We start from the raw sequence: 17538 nt of genomic DNA, 5'->3' as shown, positions 1-17538 counted from the left end.
ATTTCACTCAGCTGCCCCTGCCACTGTTGTGGGGGAGTCATGTTCAAGAATCTGCATTAAAATTTGGACCGTCTTCCAGATAAGAAATTTTAATTAATTAAATAATTACACCTATAGCCGTATGATACAAATTTGATCCATAAAGTGATAAAAACTAGTTGCCCTTTGTACTACGTAGTTTCTACTCTGACGAATAGTACTCGATCCGAGTACTCGTAAAAGAAAATACTACGGAGTACGTACTTTCTGAAAGTTTTGTGTACGGTGGGGGGACGGTGAAAGTGGTGGACTATGCTTCTGCGCCAACTAAGGACCCAAATTCAATTTACAACTAATAATGCTTTTATTACATGAACGTCGAAATTAACTAACCTTTAGGAAATATAACTTATTCTTAATTATGGATATTCTTTATTACTCCGTAGCAATTAACCGTATACACTTGTTTTTTTGAACTTATACTCCGTACATGTTATTTTAACTTAGAGAGTTTGTTCCGATTTATTGAACTAAATAGACCTGAAATGAATTGTCTATGAGAGAAGAAAATTAGAAACTAAATTGAACTAAACTGATTGAAATTGAACTGAATTGAAATTAAGCTAATAGAACAGACCCTTGTATAGAATTTAGTAGGATTTTTTTTATTTTTTTTAAGTAAAAAACAAGAAATACGTGGATGGAATACCCTAACTAGACTTCTCTACCTTTTACAAAATTTGGGAAAATTCTTAAGTGTTTGGACAACTGTACCCTGTAAATGTTTATTTACTTAATTATCCTAACCACAGTTAATAGCCCTTTTTTTGAGCTGTTAAGAATAGTGTGCGTATTTCCACACCTCTAAAAATATTTAATTATATATTTTCCTGTTATCAATCGTTGAAAAATTTCCCGAATTTGGCTAACTATTACACAAGTGCATATGCATTAGCCACCTTAATAATTATGAGTAGATCGATTTAGATCACGTAAGCAAAAGACACCTTTAATATTAATAATTATTTACATTGTCGGCTGCTTTAACTCTAATAACCAGTAGTCATCACGATCTATTCTAGATTACAAATTTACAACAGTAATGTTAAAAACTTAAAATTAGTGAGGAATAAATGGATATTTGATAAGTAAGTATTACCGTAGTACTTCCTCCATTTCTTTTTATTTGCTCTTATAATGAATTTTCATTATTAATTACCCCATTCTATTTTGGGTCATAATTGTTACACACTAACACTAACTAGAGAGTAGAGACTAGTACCACTCCCATTATATTTCTCTTATTTTTTCTTAATAAAATAGATTTGCAGGATGGAGCAAATAAAAAATGACAAATGAAGTATATATTTTTATGCAAATGAGGGTCAAGCCCAAACAAGATTGATTAGTAATAATAGCTGACACAAACTTTTGTATCGATTGTGAATTTGTGATGGATTATTCACAACTCACAAGTCATTTCAACTGTACACATTATCACCCACAAATTGTACACTTTAAAACAATTATTATGATGATCACTATCATTTTAAAAAAATTAAATAAATTAAATATGTATTCTGCCGACTACGATATTACACAGAGTATTGAATACATTATACATGTATATATAAAGGAGTATATAAAAGAGAAAAATGTCCTTTTCTTGTGAGACAGTCGCCACGTCTGTACAAATAATATTAGCGCTGCGCTCTGTATGTCCACTGCCTGCCACCGTCGAGTCAATTAAGTACTTGTATAATTGTATAAATCGACGTAGCTTCAAAAAAAGTCATCGTCAGAGGGTCATATATGTATAATTTATGTAATTATGTGAAGTTCATACTTATCATATGTTCTCACCGTGAAATTCCAATGATGTTTTTTTTAACTTTTTTTTGCTTATTTGTTGTTTTTTTCATCTTAATAAGATTTTAAAATGAGCAAATTAAATAAACAGAAAATACTCTTGGGTGCACCTTACAACCGAGTGTATATAAAAAATTTCCGTCTCCTTAAAATTACCTAATTTGATAATTACTCCGTATTAAAAGTAAGTAGTTTTTGATTTTTATAAATATTGACATTAGTATAATTTGATACACAATAAATATAATTTCATATTAGTAAAATAAGTTAAGTTCTGTAAAATTAATTTTTGTTTAATAAAAATAATTTCAGTTCAGTAAACATCAGAACTTTTATAGAAAAAATATAATAGAAAATCAGTAAATAAAATAGTTTCAGTTCAATAAAAATAATTTTTGTACAGTAAAATTAATTTCAGTTCAGTATAAATAATTTAAGTTCAGCAAAAATAAGATATAATAGCGTTTGATTTATTGTTGAAAAATAGGGAGAAGAAACGTAGCCCATCCAGTCATACGGCATTACGGCCCATACTGTGAGAACAAACTAAATGCATGTAGTATTTTGATTACGCGATACCTAAGGAGCAGGCCTTTTAATTTGGCTAATTGGCTCCAACAATACTGTGTCCTTTTGACCTTCTCCTTCACAAGTCTCCACAGATGAATGATTAACCCACACGCCAAACTGTAGGAAAGTCGGCTAGCTTTTAATTATAGACTAGATCCTCTAATAATTGCTACATGTGTAAATGTGTTTTAGGCAAATTGTTTCATTTGTTTAAAAAAGAAAGACCATGATAAACATTAAACATACCTATACACTAGAAAATATAAACACTAATTACACTGATTTATATATATTTTTGTCATAAATTTCTAATTTAATAGAATTTTTAAGAGTGTATTCAATGCTTAGGGCTACATATAACATTACTTCAAAAAAAAAAAAAAAAGTGTGGTATTGTTACTTATTTGGTCGCTTTTCTAAGGTTGTTGAAATCTAGAATAGATCGTGATGACTACGTGATCCAATTATTAAATATTTTGGTAAATGAAAACAATTGCATTGGAACTGTTTAAAAAGTTAACATGGATTGATTGATTTAGGTAATGTGCTTATATGCACGGAACATAGACAACAAAATTAACACGTAAATTTGAGAAGTAAAGTATAAAATAGATGAGATAACCACGTAGATTTAAGTGTAATAGTTAGATTAACATGACCTATATCCACAGGGTAAGAGATAATATTTTCTTATTATTTTGTAGCTTTCATGGTGGATAAAAAAGATATATAACAAAATGAAATATAATGCTCTCCATCTCACAAAATTTCTTAAGTGGGGTTATATATTGGTTTGAATTGGCTAGGCTAATCATTAATCAATACAAGCACTTCTAATTGTCTACCAATTGACTTATTTATACTCCGTATAACATAAGAAAACCCTAAATTATTCTCTGAGGAATAAAAATAATTACGGAGTATACAAGATTTTGAGACTTTGAGTGGTTTTTACTCTCATTACATTTGTTTGTTACACGAGAGTTGGCCTCGAAACCTCGTCAAAAAGAAAAAGAAAAATAGAGAGGAAAAATGTCTAATCATTGCACATAATATGTAACGGAGGTATTACATATGAAATTATATGCATGTGAGAAACGATTTCCTAGTACATTCTATACATAACCAAACAAGCACTAAGCCACTAATTAATTGGAGTAAGAAGCTACTAAATAAAGACACCCTTTTTTTGGTAATAATAATAATAATCACTTTATGTTACTTAAGGTGCAAAACGCCAAAACTAACACTTTTATGTCTTTAAAAAACTTTAACTAGGGAGTAATAAAAATTTCCACAAGCTGGCATAATTCAATGAATTCAGTCGGTTTCGATTCTCGAGCCTAACTTTTTCCTTTTTGGTACGGAGTACAACAATCTAGATTATCAAGTGATAGATTATCAGTTATTGATTTTTTTTTTTTTTTGTAACCACCTACTCCATTTGAGGTTAATCGAGAAAGGCATTATTGATTCATTTTCTTTTAAAAGCTTGAAATTAAGACAATGGTATCTAGTTTTCAAAGACAATGGTATCTAGTTTTCAAAAAAAAAAAAAAAAAAAGAAAAAACAAAAAAAATACAATGGTGTCTATGTTGAGAATACTTTTACTTTTTTCTAAACAAATGATATGCACCGGCAGCACCGCGCTTCTAAAAACTATTCCAATCAGTATATAATAGGTTGAATATATAATAAGTGGATAGTGGACTTTTAAACCAAATCAAACATTAATTACATTGACATGGCATTTCATTATACATTTCCAAATTTAAACTTTATACTTGCTTTATACCAATTTAAAAAACGCATTTTTTTTCAAAAAAAAAAAAAAAAAAATTAGAGAGAAATGCTAAAGGGTGTGTGTATTTTGTTGGTAAATTTCTTATCAATTTGAATTAAAATCAACTCATAATAAGAGAGTGAAAACTATGAAAATGAACTACTTTATTATTTTCAATATTGCAACAACTACTTAGATAGTCTCGCAAATTTTGCATCGCTTATACCCCTCCGTGTTTTAATAAGTATTACAGTTTGACCAAACACGTATGCCGAGACACAAATTTAACTATTAATTATATGTTAATAAAATTATAGGAAAATTCATGTTATGAAAGTACGGAGTATACATTATAACGAATACAACAATGTATTATACAATATCATTTTTTTTTATATATATTAGTGAATTAATCAAGTCAAAACCATTATGTGAATAGTGGAAAAAGTCAAACTTTAACACTTATTAAAACACGGAGGGAGTAAGTGCTGTATTGAGTAGTGTTTCGTGCCTAGGGTTCAGTTAGATTTAGCCCCTAATGAACCCAATTTTTAATCAAGTATTGTTGTGTCGGTTGTGTTACGCTTTACCGTGATTCTCTATGATAAAAACGTGACATAGACCCATCCCACAACTCAACAAGTGCACGTATATAGTAGCATGTTGTACCGTGCCTAGCTACATGCTCTACTTGTGTCCATACCCATGTCATATGGTGGTTTTTTCATGTTAACTCGGTCTGATCTAGTGCCATCTTTAATTTTAATAATCCATTTTCCATTTCTTAGTAGTACAAGTGTGCTGTGCAGGTAGGTGAGGTGTGAGGGAGAGAAAGAACAACCTCAAATGAAAGAAAAGGAATATTCACAATATATATTGGTTTAGAATTGAAGTACTTGGTTCAATTCACACCATTTGAACTTTGCAAGGGTGCTGTCTTTTCCCTCTCATAGTGCTTATGTTCCCTCTTCCTTGGATCTCTCTCTCTCTCCTCCATAATTATAATTTACAAATAAAGTGAAAATAATTTCTCACTATATCAACAATTCATATCTAATTCCAAACATAGGTAACCGAATTATAGTACTATATTTATTTAATATTTTCGAAAAAAAATAAAAACTTAGCAATCTTTTACATACATATTGCTACAGCCTACAGAAAATTAAAGTTTTTTCATTTTCATTTTCTATGATCACGTACAAAGACGCGTGTTCTTTCTTATATTCATAAACCCTCAATCCTTGTTTCTATGATTTTGCATCACCTATTTTAAATTCACTGTATATAGTCTCTTTTCCTTGCTTCTTATATATACAAGTATATTAAAAGAAATATCTAACCTTAGCTTCTTTATATAATAATAACCAATCCTTTTTCTATAAATATAATACATAGTTTTTATATTTCCTCACATCATTCTTGCATTGCTCACTTGAATTTCGCCCAACTCTTCTCCTCCTACATCTATCTCCATTCATGTAAGTTTTAATTTCCATTATGATTCCAGCTTCTTCTTTCAACTTATTCATATATTTTTGCAATTTTTTGTTAATAACCTTTGTGTTGTTTATATGATATATGGTGACAAATGGTGTAAGTGAGTAAAGTAACACTAATAGAAGTATAATTAAGTTTAGGGCATATATAAAGATAATGAAGTAAAAAAACACTTATATGGAGTAAAATTTTGGTAAATTAAAGTATAACAACGCCAGACTGAGTTCAGTCCTATGAGGTTCATAAACATAAAGTATAACCAAGTGTAGGGCATATAAAAAGATAATACAGAGTACTAATGAAGTAATGATAAAACTCATATGGTATAAAATTTTGGTAATTTAAACTAAAACAATACTAGTGTGTGTTCAGTTCTATAAGGTTCATAAACAAAACTGACTTATCTATGAATGAAAAGTCAGAATATAAACAAAACAAGCATATTCTTGACAGAAAAGTCAAATTTCAGGGTTTAGGGTAGGTAGTAGGTAGGTAGGTATGATTATTGTTACCATTTTATATTTAATTTCTTAACCTTTTTTTTTTTACTAGTGAAATATGGGGAAAATAGAATTTAGTTAAATTCTTGCTTTTGTCTAAAGGTAATAAAAAAAATGCTACTCTTTTTTAGTTACTAAGTACGGAGTATTTATTTTTATCTTTTTTATATTAAATCAGAAAACAGAAATCTCTCTTATTGTAGTAACATTTGTAAATATTTGGATCGGTATTAATGTGTAATGATTGTAATACTAATTGTTCTGTGATCTCTCTCTCTTTTTCATTCTTTATTTCCTCATTGGGTGGCCTCTTTTCATGCAACAATGACATTACAGTAGGACCTTTTTTTTTTTTTTTTTCTTATCATTATTAGTTAGATTAGATTCTCTCTCCCCCCATGGTTTTTGTCCTCATTTGAATGTAAAATTATGATTCACAACGTGAAAATATGAAGAGTATTCAAAATTTGTTCAATGCATATAGCTAGCATACTATTGAAGATATATACAGTACGAGTGATGAATAGAGAGCAGATTCAATCGAATCCCATGTGTTTTTTTGTCGTCGTATGGTACAATTTTTGTATGAGAAATCTTCTTATGCGTTTTAAGGTATTATGCTAAAGTATTTCTTCATAATTTCATTTTTTTTTTATCCTAGTGAATCACTAACATAACCTTTTACTCAAAAGTTTATGAGAGGGAAGGGGAGGGATGTGACTTGAATACTTGAAAATAGGGTACAAAGTATAAACAACAAAAGTTCGTGGCTAAAGGCCACTAGGTTACACCTAATAACGACTAAAAACATGTTGGTTTTTTGGATTATGTTCTGAAGTTTGATTTTTTGGGCCTAAGATGAATATGAGTTATTTTTGCAAAATATAAAATATTGTCGGTGATGTCTAGCTAATTTTTTCGTGTTTGTTCAAAGTCTAGATTATATTAGACATATGTGATAGGTATACCTTTGGAAGAAGCTTCTATGACAAAGTAATAATAAGCCACATTTTGTTTTCAGTGGAAAATTAGTACCTTTGACAATAAATTCAGTAAATTGAGTATAGTATGAACTATGATGTGAAGAAATATGGTTAGACACATCTATAAAAGAACCTTAGCGTCATAAGTTTATTGTTGCTGGTTTTGTGATGCTGCAAGCTTTAATTAAAACTTTGTAGGAAATAAGAGCAAAACCTACAAGATTTGATGATTAATTGTTATTAGACGGTGATTTTTTTTTTTTTAATGTTATATACTGTAAGAGTAATTGTTATAGATTATTAGATGTTATACTTTCATTATATTATAATTGTGTGGTAATTTTTTTTAAAAACTAATTTATGTATATTTGTAGAATCAAATGGCTTCTGCTAAGGTAGTGGAGCACATCAGGAAAAATGCTGTTAAACAGGTAATACACTTGAATGTTTTTCCCATTTTCTTGTTATTACTGGCTTGTAGAATATTGGAGTAATATATATCAACAGTCTATTTTCAATTAAATCCGATCCTGAACCAATTTCTTTACAAAGATATAAACATTCACAAACAAAGATATACTAGTTTTAGGGTTTCATTTATACATATTAGATGAAACATTTAATTAGTCACGTTTGCCAATGCATACTTTATATTGTGTATCCTTTATTACATATTAGCAAAAATTACAAAAATTTGATATTTGATCTATACTACTGTACTAAAGTGATACATTTTTTTCGAGGGAATTTCCTTCCTAAATCTCTCTTCTTCTTTTTTTTTTTATTTATTTTTTTTTAATATTTTGTTAATTAATTTTTAGTTGATTTTAAAAATAATAAATCTATTTATATTTTTCTAAAAATCATATATAGCAACATTATATTATTTATCTAACTACGTCTCAATTATTAATTATTGAATACTTTATATTATGAACTACATCCATATTTTTATGACCGTATTTCTCTTTATTATTGTTTTTTTAGTACTAAATATTGTATTATATTAAAAAAAAAGAAAAAGAAATAGATGACCAATGTGTATTAATTAAATATCACTGCATTACTTAAATCCGAGCCTAACTCGGGTATTAACTAGTTTAAAAAATAGATGTTGAGACGAATCTAATAAGATCCCATATGATGATTATTTTTTTTCATCATAAAATCACAAAATGAAGTCAAAACAAGTTATGTGAATAGTGCACAAAGTCAAACTGTGTCATCTAATTTGGAACGGAGGAAATATTAATTTAGTTTTGAAGAAAGTCGGTAGGGTTTTGTTAAAAACGTCTTTGACTTTATAATTAAAATCTGGAAAGCAACGTCGATCTAAAATTAATAAACGCCTTTGACTTCATAATAAAATCTGGAAAGCAACATCGATCTACAATTAGTAACTACGGAGTTAAATAAATAAAAAAAGAGTTAGACAGGGTTCTCAAAATAACATCTCAATTCATTTCATCATCTTAAAATGTATGATGTTTAAGGTGCGTTTATTTAGTGTGTTTGCTAGACATAATACGAAGTACATGCTTGACATTAAGATTTCACCACCTTAAGGTGCTTGTATAGTTGTATGTGATTTGTTGTGAAACAATCCTTGAAAAAAAAGCTTTATAGGAACAATTCAAATAAATTTAAATTCTTGTACTAATTACCCCAAGTAAATTCTCAACCAATTAAACAAGCCTTGCTACAGCATATAAAATTATATATGGGGTGTGGTTTACACAAAACCAAGTACTCATAAGATCGACTCACCCTAAAATATCAATTGTTTAGTAACCATAACTAACACACGCACGATACTGAGTTAAATACATGTAAGACGTTAAGTTTATCTTATCTTTACTTATTAAAATTTATTTTTACTGGTTCTCTGTTATATTTATTGTTAAAAATAAAAAAACATAACTTTGTTTAAAAAAAAAAATGCATAAACAATAAATTATAAGTTGCTTTAGCACATATTTTTCAAAAATGAAGTTATCTATGTGTTGGAATGTTGGATGCCCCAACGATGGGGCTTCTCAATTAAATCGAAATTAGGCTATTGAAAATTTAGATTTAATGGAGGAAACTACGAAAGGAATGCCTTTCCCAAAAGCCTTTTTTTCTATGAACTTGAACCCCAATGTCATTGAATAATACTAAAAAATAATTTTTTTTGGTTATATATACAAGTATGTGTGTAATACGGAGTAAGAGATATTGTTCTATTGACATGTATCAATTAAGGTTTAATTCCATAACTTTAAGGTTGTAAAATACAATTTTTATTTTATTTTTTAATTTTTTTTAAAGTACAATTTTTATAATTGAATCCTATGTCACTAAGGGAAAAAAAAACTTGTATGCATTGTCTAATGGGGAAAAAAAATATAAAAATAAAAAATTCTTTTTTTATGATACCAACTTTACTTTGGCTGTAGAAACAAACTCTTTATTAGGGAGTACGTTACTGCACTCAACAGCAGAAATTATATTATTGTTAAGTGTAAATGTGTAATGCATAACTATGCTAATATTGTACTCCGTAATATACTAATATGTTCGACTAATATGTAGTGTTATGATACGAAAGAAAGTGTGAATTACAGTGGATTGAAAATAGGATCATGAGGTCCATGACAGATAAATAAGGAAAAATCCTTTACAAATTGGAAATGAAAATGGATGGAAGTGATAATAGGTAGAAAAAAAAAGTTCAACGAATACAAAGAAGTCCATAAGTGTAATATATAAAGTATAATATTTTATATTTACTCTTATTCACATCATTTATGTTTGTAGATCTATCTATATGAATGAATGTCGATAATTGTGTGCATTCTATGTCTATTATTGTGTCTGAACATGTTCACTACGTGTTATATAGTTACTTTAAGATAAAGTTTATAAACTAGTATTCTTGTATTCTCATTTTTAAAACAAGGTAATGTTTGGTAAGAAACTAAGAACCTATTTGCCATACATTCAATTTGTCATGTGAATAATATAATTGATCACAGATTTTTCTTGATATTAATAGCGACCAATCCTAGTTTCTGACCAGAAATATATGAATTCAAAATGAAGTATGACTTTAGTCACTTTACGCATGACTTTTGAGTAGTTTGCAAAAGCACTTTTATTTGCTTCTATTATCAATGCTTTATTTTAATGAATATGCTCCCAAAACTTTTATCCCAAAATTTTAGCCAAGTATCATGTGTGTAGCCAGAGTCGACCTAGTTAGAGTGATGAATAGTCATGAGTTATACAAGATTGACAATTAAGTAATGACACGTTTTCAATTATATCTTGGTTCACAAAAACCACACTGTCATATTGACTCTGTTAAATGAGCTGTAGCCAACCATAATATCATTTTAAAGCTTCTATCTCATAACTTAATATAAATATATATCGTTGTTCATGAAAAAAAATTATACTTTCACACGCCATCCATAACACAAAACTTAAATTACCTCATATTTAGTAAGCCTCTTCTCCAAATCTACTAGGTTAGTTTTTTTTTTTTTTTTTTTTTTTTTTTTTTTTTTTTTTACTTTCCTTAGATAGCTCTTTTCTTTTTTTTCTATTTGAATATATGAACAAAGTAATTAATTAATCCTCCTTTATTACAGCAAACAACAATGGACCGTAATGCAAATAGGTCATCATCAGACCCTCCATTTGAAGAAACATACAAGAACCTCTTCCTAAAACACAACATTAAACCACTCATCACCACCCCCACCACCACCACTACTATCGAAGAGCACGATTTACCCCTAATAGACTTAGGGCAGCTGGTGGCTGGCACGGCCAAAGAGAGAGAGCAATGCAAGACAGCAATCGCGGAAGCCTCTAGGGAGTGGGGGTTCTTCCAAGTGGTGAACCATGGCATATCGCGCCATATCTTAGAGGAGATGACCAAGGAACAAGTGAAGGTGTTTAGGGAACCATTCAACAGGAAAAAAGAAGATAATTGTATGAACTTAAGGCTATCTCCTGGAAGTTACCGTTGGGGTTCTCCTACACCAAATTGCTTGACACAATTATCTTGGTCTGAAGCCTTTCACATTCCTATGACTGATATTTGCAACACTGGTTCAACAAATATTGGCAATTGCAATCCTCAAGTTAGCAATTTATGGTACGTAACAATTGTAGTGTTGCATTGCACCTTGACAAATTTTGCCATTCAGAATATTTCTTTTTATTTGCAATGTTTTGACCATTCAATCTATTTATATATTTTAATTACTTTGAGCACTTAAACAAGGAAATACAATGTAAAACAAGAAAATACATAGCTCTTTGACTATCATCACTAAAATGATTTATATGTAAAGAAATGCATAGTTATGAATTTATGATTGATCTTTGTAAATTTAATTTGTCGTGTACTATATATATATATATATATATATATATATATATATATATATATATATATATATATATATATATATATATATATTAGTGCTTCTGCTAAATACAAATTAAAGTTTAAGTGAAGATTTTCTTAGATTCGTCCCAACATAGATTTTTAAAATTTTAAGTTCTAGTAGGTAATATCAATCTAATACTAGTATTAAAGATAATAATAGTTGAACTTAGGGTTTGTTCACATTTAATGAATTGGGATGAAATGAATATTTTATGAAAGAATTGAAGGAAATTAGGAGCTGAACTGAACTGAATTAATTAAAACTGAACTGAACTGAACTGAACTGAATTAATTAAAACTGAACTGAACTGAACTGAACTGAAATTAAGCTGAAGTGAACAGACCCTAATGTATACATGTGTTTATTAATAACATAAAATGGGCCTAAACAATTTAAACAATGAGAATGAGAGTTTGATTCACAAAGCCCTATGAGATTTCATACTAAACCAATTGGTGACAATATTAGTAACTACAAGTGTAACCACTCCTCATAAGTGGATTTACAATGGGCTTTAAGTTCTTTTAACATTGATATTAGAAGACATGTCAAAAACTTAAGACTTATGGTTTCATTAAGGGTGTGAATTTAGTTTTCAATCATATGAACTTATTATCTAAACTAATTTAACTTAAACTCATATGAACTATTTGTAAACTATTTTAGTTGTAAATTGACTTTGAGTAACTCAATTAATTCTTATTATTAGAAGTTTAGAGCTTATTTCTCTTTAGTATAATTTATCTTTTCTAAACTTATTAGACTGTATTTAAACTTGTTTTTTCTTGAAATAAGTGAACTTATTAGCCTATTAAGGCCTTAGAAAAAAACTTTAATCAAGTGGAATGAAATATTAGCCCTATGACCTAAGTTATGTACTATTACACACAAGATACTAATAGGCATAATGATATTCTTTGTGTGATTCTAAGCTGGGTTAGGTGTTCTTAATCCTCACCTCATTTAATTATTATTATTTTTCCAAATTACAAATTATGCGATATGACGTTCATCTTTTCAATGCTGGGGTTTGCCTCCAAAAATAGAGGATTTTCTTATCCTTGGACTTTGTAGATTAATAAGATAAGAAAAGTAGGAGATAGAATGCCACAAGAATTTCTTTGATGAACATACCAAGAAAAATATCAATCGTATTGTGGGCAATTCTAAAGTGTTATCCTTTTGTGGATGACACGAAAACTTACCAAAAAGGATTACTTTATATTATAGAAACTTCATTTGTGTGGCTTGCTTTCTTGTTGAACACAAAAGTTACGTTGATTTGAAACCAATATCAACACCCTATCAAAGTCACAACTTTTTTTTATTAAATTTTCACGATTTGTTTAATAGCTAGGTGATAGATCAAGAAATGTACTCGTGACGTAAATGTGTAAGAAAAGTCTTGTCTTAAGAATTATGGTGAAGCTAATTCACTTTAATCTTCTCACTTTCATCATTAATCTTCATTTACATTTGTTAATGGAATATTGTGGAAGAAGGAAATTTTGTAAAAAACATTTAAAAGTTTGGTGATGAGGTGACACTATTATGATTATTTTATTTATTTCATATTACGCTTTCACATGGGCTATTAAAGTGGCAAAGTTATAAGTTTTTGTTGACACTTAAATGTCACAAGCTAAAAATTTAAATCAATTGTTTATATAGAACTTTGTTCTTTAAGTCTAGACTAGATATTTCTCTTATCAGGTAAGCCAACATCATAGAATGTAAAAAAATACTACTACCTATTTTATACTATATTCTCTGAACAACAGTCTCATTTCTTTTTATGATAACGAATCAATTGGTTAATTACATTTTTTTTTAAGTCCATAAACTCCTCCCCAAATAGATTATGTCAATGCCACCAAGTGTAAAAAGGTTTATTTCTTTGTATAATCTAAACACCTATCTCTTTTCAAATTCTAAACAATTCAACCTTTTATCAATGTTTTGAACTATTGATACATCAATCTACAATGTGAACTTATTCTTGTCATACATACCTGGCCTATCTTTGGAAATTATGCTTGCAACACTTATTTTATAATTTATCCATTATCACTTTTTATAAACCCAAACTATTGCTCAAAATCTCTCCTTCTAACTTGAATGAAATACAATTATGCAATTAAAATATATAATAATGAAAATTCCGGAATCATCAATCATGATGTGGAATTTATTGATTTTTTACTTGGAGGAGAGGAATTTTTTTTTTATTAAATTATACTTTCTTTGTTCCAATAATATTCCAATAAGGATGAAATTACGCATTCTAAAACCCATTTTATATACTACCTCCGTTAATTATTATTTATTATTTGCAACAAAGGAATATTTTATATCTCACAAATAATACCTCCTTGTTGCAAATAATAGTTAACGGAGGTAGTATATATGTATTTTATGAGACAATAGGATTTCAAATAACTATATTTTGCTTTACGTATAAATTATATTATATGGTCAAATAAGAGTGATAAATAATGCAAAAGTTTCATTGGGATGATTTACGAAAGTATGGTTATTTTAAAACTTATTTACACTTTTGCGTCGGAATGAAACTTAATTACGAAATTACTGTCCACGTAGGCTCGGATAAGTTTTTATTTTATTTTTTTATTTTTCAAAGTAAAACCGCTACCTCAGGTAGCGGTTTATGTTTATGTACTAAAACCGCTACTTGAGGTAGCGGTTTTACCCTTCATAAATTGATTAAATGTATCTTTACTAAGAGTACTAATGACAAACCGCTACCTCAAGTAGCGGTTTTAGACTATAACCGCTACTTAAGGTAGCGGTTTGTCTCTAAAGAAAAAAAGTCCCCCAAATGTATCTCCAAGCCTACGTGGACTATATTTTCGTAAATAAGTTTCATTCCAATGCAAAACCGTAAATAAGTTTCTTAAAAGCTATATTTTTGTAAATCATCCAGTTTCATTGCTGTAATGTAATTGAAATGGAGGAAGTATTTATTTTTAGCTTTTTATATTGATGAAAAATACTTTCTACTGTCTAGTAACAGCTGGTCAGGTCAAAAACTCCAAACTAGTAGGATCTTCATGATTTTCTCTTTAGCCTGGAAAGTGGGCTTTGGCCTCACGTGATACTCACCACTCCCATAGTTGGGCCTCACGTGAAACCACGTGAATTTCACAAGGATTGCAGAAAAAAATAAAATCAAAAATTACTTTGTAGGCCCGGCCTTAGCTTTGGGCCTACAGCCAGCTACACTTTGCTCTCAAGATCTTAGGCATTTAGAATGTTGTCCTTTTCATTTTTTCATTGACTTGAGCCCAGCTGAATTTTTTACCCCCCAAAAAACAAATTTGTTTTCAATGAATTAACCTAAGTTATGTTTGGGAACCATTTTTTTAAGTTATAGTATGTGGTGACATAGCCAACTAGGTCAACTAGATACACTACTTTAATTAATATGGCCAACATAATAGCTCACGGATGACGAGCCAAACTTCATATTTTAACTTACTTTGTCAACATTATAACAAACCAACTTTAATATCGTTTAATAATAATTTTTAAAGCAAGTTTATTGATATAAGAATATCTTTCATATTTTGCATTTTTTGATATTATTTTTTTTTTTTTTTTTGCAGCTTAACAGTAAAACAATTTGCCATCACAGTTTCTGAATTGGCGAATAAATTAACAAATATACTAGTAGAAAAATTGGGGCATGAAGAACTAACCTTTTTTGAGGACAATTGTTTGCCAAATACTTGCTACCTACGGATGAATAGATACCCACCATGCCCTAAATATTCCCATGTCTTTGGATTGATGCCACACACAGACAGTGATTTCCTCACAATTTTATACCAAGATCAAGTTGGTGGATTGCAGCTTGTTAAAAATGGAAAATGGATTTCAGTTAAGCCTAATCTAGAGGCTCTTATTGTCAATATTGGCGATCTATTTCAGGTAATTTTTTTCTCTCCTAAAACCTAATGATTAAAGCACACTTGATCACCTAGAAATAACTTGATTTAAGGTACTTGGATACTTTGTATGACCTATGTCATCTACTAATATGAAATTCAAATACATTTTAATTAAATTGATGTAAATAATTTTGTAGGCTTGGAGCAATGGTGTGTACAAGAGTGTGGTGCATCGAGTTGTCGCTAATCCAAGACTAGAGAGGTTTTCGACAGCGTATTTCCTTTGTCCATCTGGTGATGCAATCATACAAAGTTTCAAGGAGCCTTCAATCTATAGGAAATTTAGCTTTGGAGAGTATAGAGAACAAGTTCAACAAGATGTTAAAGAATATGGTTATAAGATAGGACTTTCTCGCTTCCTTATATGCAACTAGTAATACTTTTCATATACAAAAGTATATAGATTAAGGAGATTATAAGTTTTATACGAAGTATATTGTGGTACGTACGTAAGGATTAGTCACACTACCAAAATTCGATTATTTTTAATTTTTTTTGTCGTAGGTGTGGCAAAGAACTCTTAGCTTATTATTGATGTTCAAGCCACACACGCTAAGAAAGATATATTATTTACCGATATAGTGGATATAACTTTGTAGTAGTACAATTAATTTTGCCTAAGAATTGTTGGCTTTTCTCAATGATTTTGGTATAGGCGTGTAAAAGGAATATATATGCATGGTCCTATTAATTTTATTTGCACTATTTCCTTAGCCCTTTTTTGGTTTTAATTTTCTTAGATATTATGTACTAGTGTTGTTTCATTAGCCCTATCACATGTGTTCTACAGGATTTGAGAAAGAACAAATTTTTATTCAGTAAAAATATTAAACAAGAAAGCATGCACAGATTTGACGTGGTTCACAAATAACACGTTGACTACGTCCATATGACCATATGCAAGCGATCGAGAGTAATAGCTTTATTGATATTGAAAGAAAACAAATTACAATCAACAAAAATAGAATGATAACTCTCAGACTTCTAAACCTATTTATCTCAAAACTCACAAATGGGACATACAACATAGAACTCTTAGATTTTAGAGTTTATATCATCCAGGATTAACTGTAAGAAGGGATATACATATGTAGTTCTTAAAATATGAAATACATCCTACGAATAACGAAATAAAATCCACGTGAAACCAACCTAAACCTGCCCAAGCATGGGCGTCTCACATAAGGCATGGGTGGTGTTAAATTGTGACTCGAAATCTAGTAGGGCTGACTTTGAACGATTATATCTCTCAAACTACAACTGATTTTGAGATGATTCAAAATGGAGGTGATAGCTTGGTTCAAGAGCTTTCCAACGATAGGTCATATGCCCAATTCCGATAAGAAACGAGAAAGTTATGACCGTTTTACAAAAACCTGACGAAGCTAGAAATTTGCAACGAGGCTGCGAGTGAGCTATAGCTCGGCCCTATGAGGACTTGCGGCAGGCATGAGCTAGCTGCCGAGCTATAGCTCGGTAGTTAGGTTATTCTAGGATAATTGATGGAATATTTCCTAAAATTATATATTTTCTATGACGGCTATTTGAGTATACTTGGGGAACAATCTTAGGGTTTTATTAGGCTTTCCTTGTGTTATAAAAGGACTCTTTAGTTGATCAATTAGATAATACCTTATTGAGCCATTAGATTTAGGACTCCTTGTATTATTCTCTCGTTCTTTCTCCATTATAGTGAAGAAGCTCTCGAATCCCCCACCCGTGGATGTAAGTCTATTTTGACCGAACCACGTAAATCCTTGTGTTTTTTTTTTTTTATTTTTTTATTTTTTTTATCTTCTTTATTGTTTTTTTCTCCGTTCTAAATTTCATTGACTTGTTCCGCATTAATCAAACATAATTACACCCTAATTTCCTAACAGTTGGAAGTGTCTTTAGCTCTTAATCCACAATGAGGCAAAACTAGTAATCCAAATTAA

General features: G+C 29.6%; 1 protein-coding gene across 1 annotated transcript; it reads left to right on the top strand.

The window, feature by feature from the left end:
* Positions 1-5590: 5590 nt before the first annotated feature.
* Positions 5591-16303, top strand: LOC145635362 (gibberellin 2-beta-dioxygenase 8-like). The gene is made up of 5 exons (XM_081686644.1): positions 5591-5683; positions 7560-7616; positions 10821-11332; positions 15257-15581; positions 15739-16303. The coding sequence occupies exons 2-5, from the start codon at positions 7566-7568 to the stop codon at positions 15973-15975; spliced, it is 1125 nt and encodes a 374-aa protein (XP_081542770.1). The 5' UTR covers positions 5591-5683; positions 7560-7565; the 3' UTR covers positions 15976-16303.
* Positions 16304-17538: the final 1235 nt, after the last annotated feature.

This window comes from Chenopodium album, chromosome 6, assembly GCF_948465745.1.
Source record: "Chenopodium album chromosome 6, dcCheAlbu1.1, whole genome shotgun sequence".
NCBI classification, from domain to species: domain Eukaryota; kingdom Viridiplantae; phylum Streptophyta; class Magnoliopsida; order Caryophyllales; family Amaranthaceae; genus Chenopodium; species Chenopodium album.
Note: the sequence above shows the minus strand (reverse complement) of the source record. Positions and strands in the feature narration are given on the sequence as shown.

Coding starts and splice junctions, on each gene's coding strand:
- LOC145635362 (XM_081686644.1), top strand. CDS start 7,566: ATGGCTTCTGCTAAGGTAGTGGAGCACATCAGGAAAAATGCTGTTAAA. Junction 7,617..10,820: donor GGAAAAATGCTGTTAAACAG/GTAATACACTTG, acceptor CCTTTATTACAG/CAAACAACAATGGACCGTAA. Junction 15,582..15,738: donor ATATTGGCGATCTATTTCAG/GTAATTTTTTTC, acceptor ATAATTTTGTAG/GCTTGGAGCAATGGTGTGTA.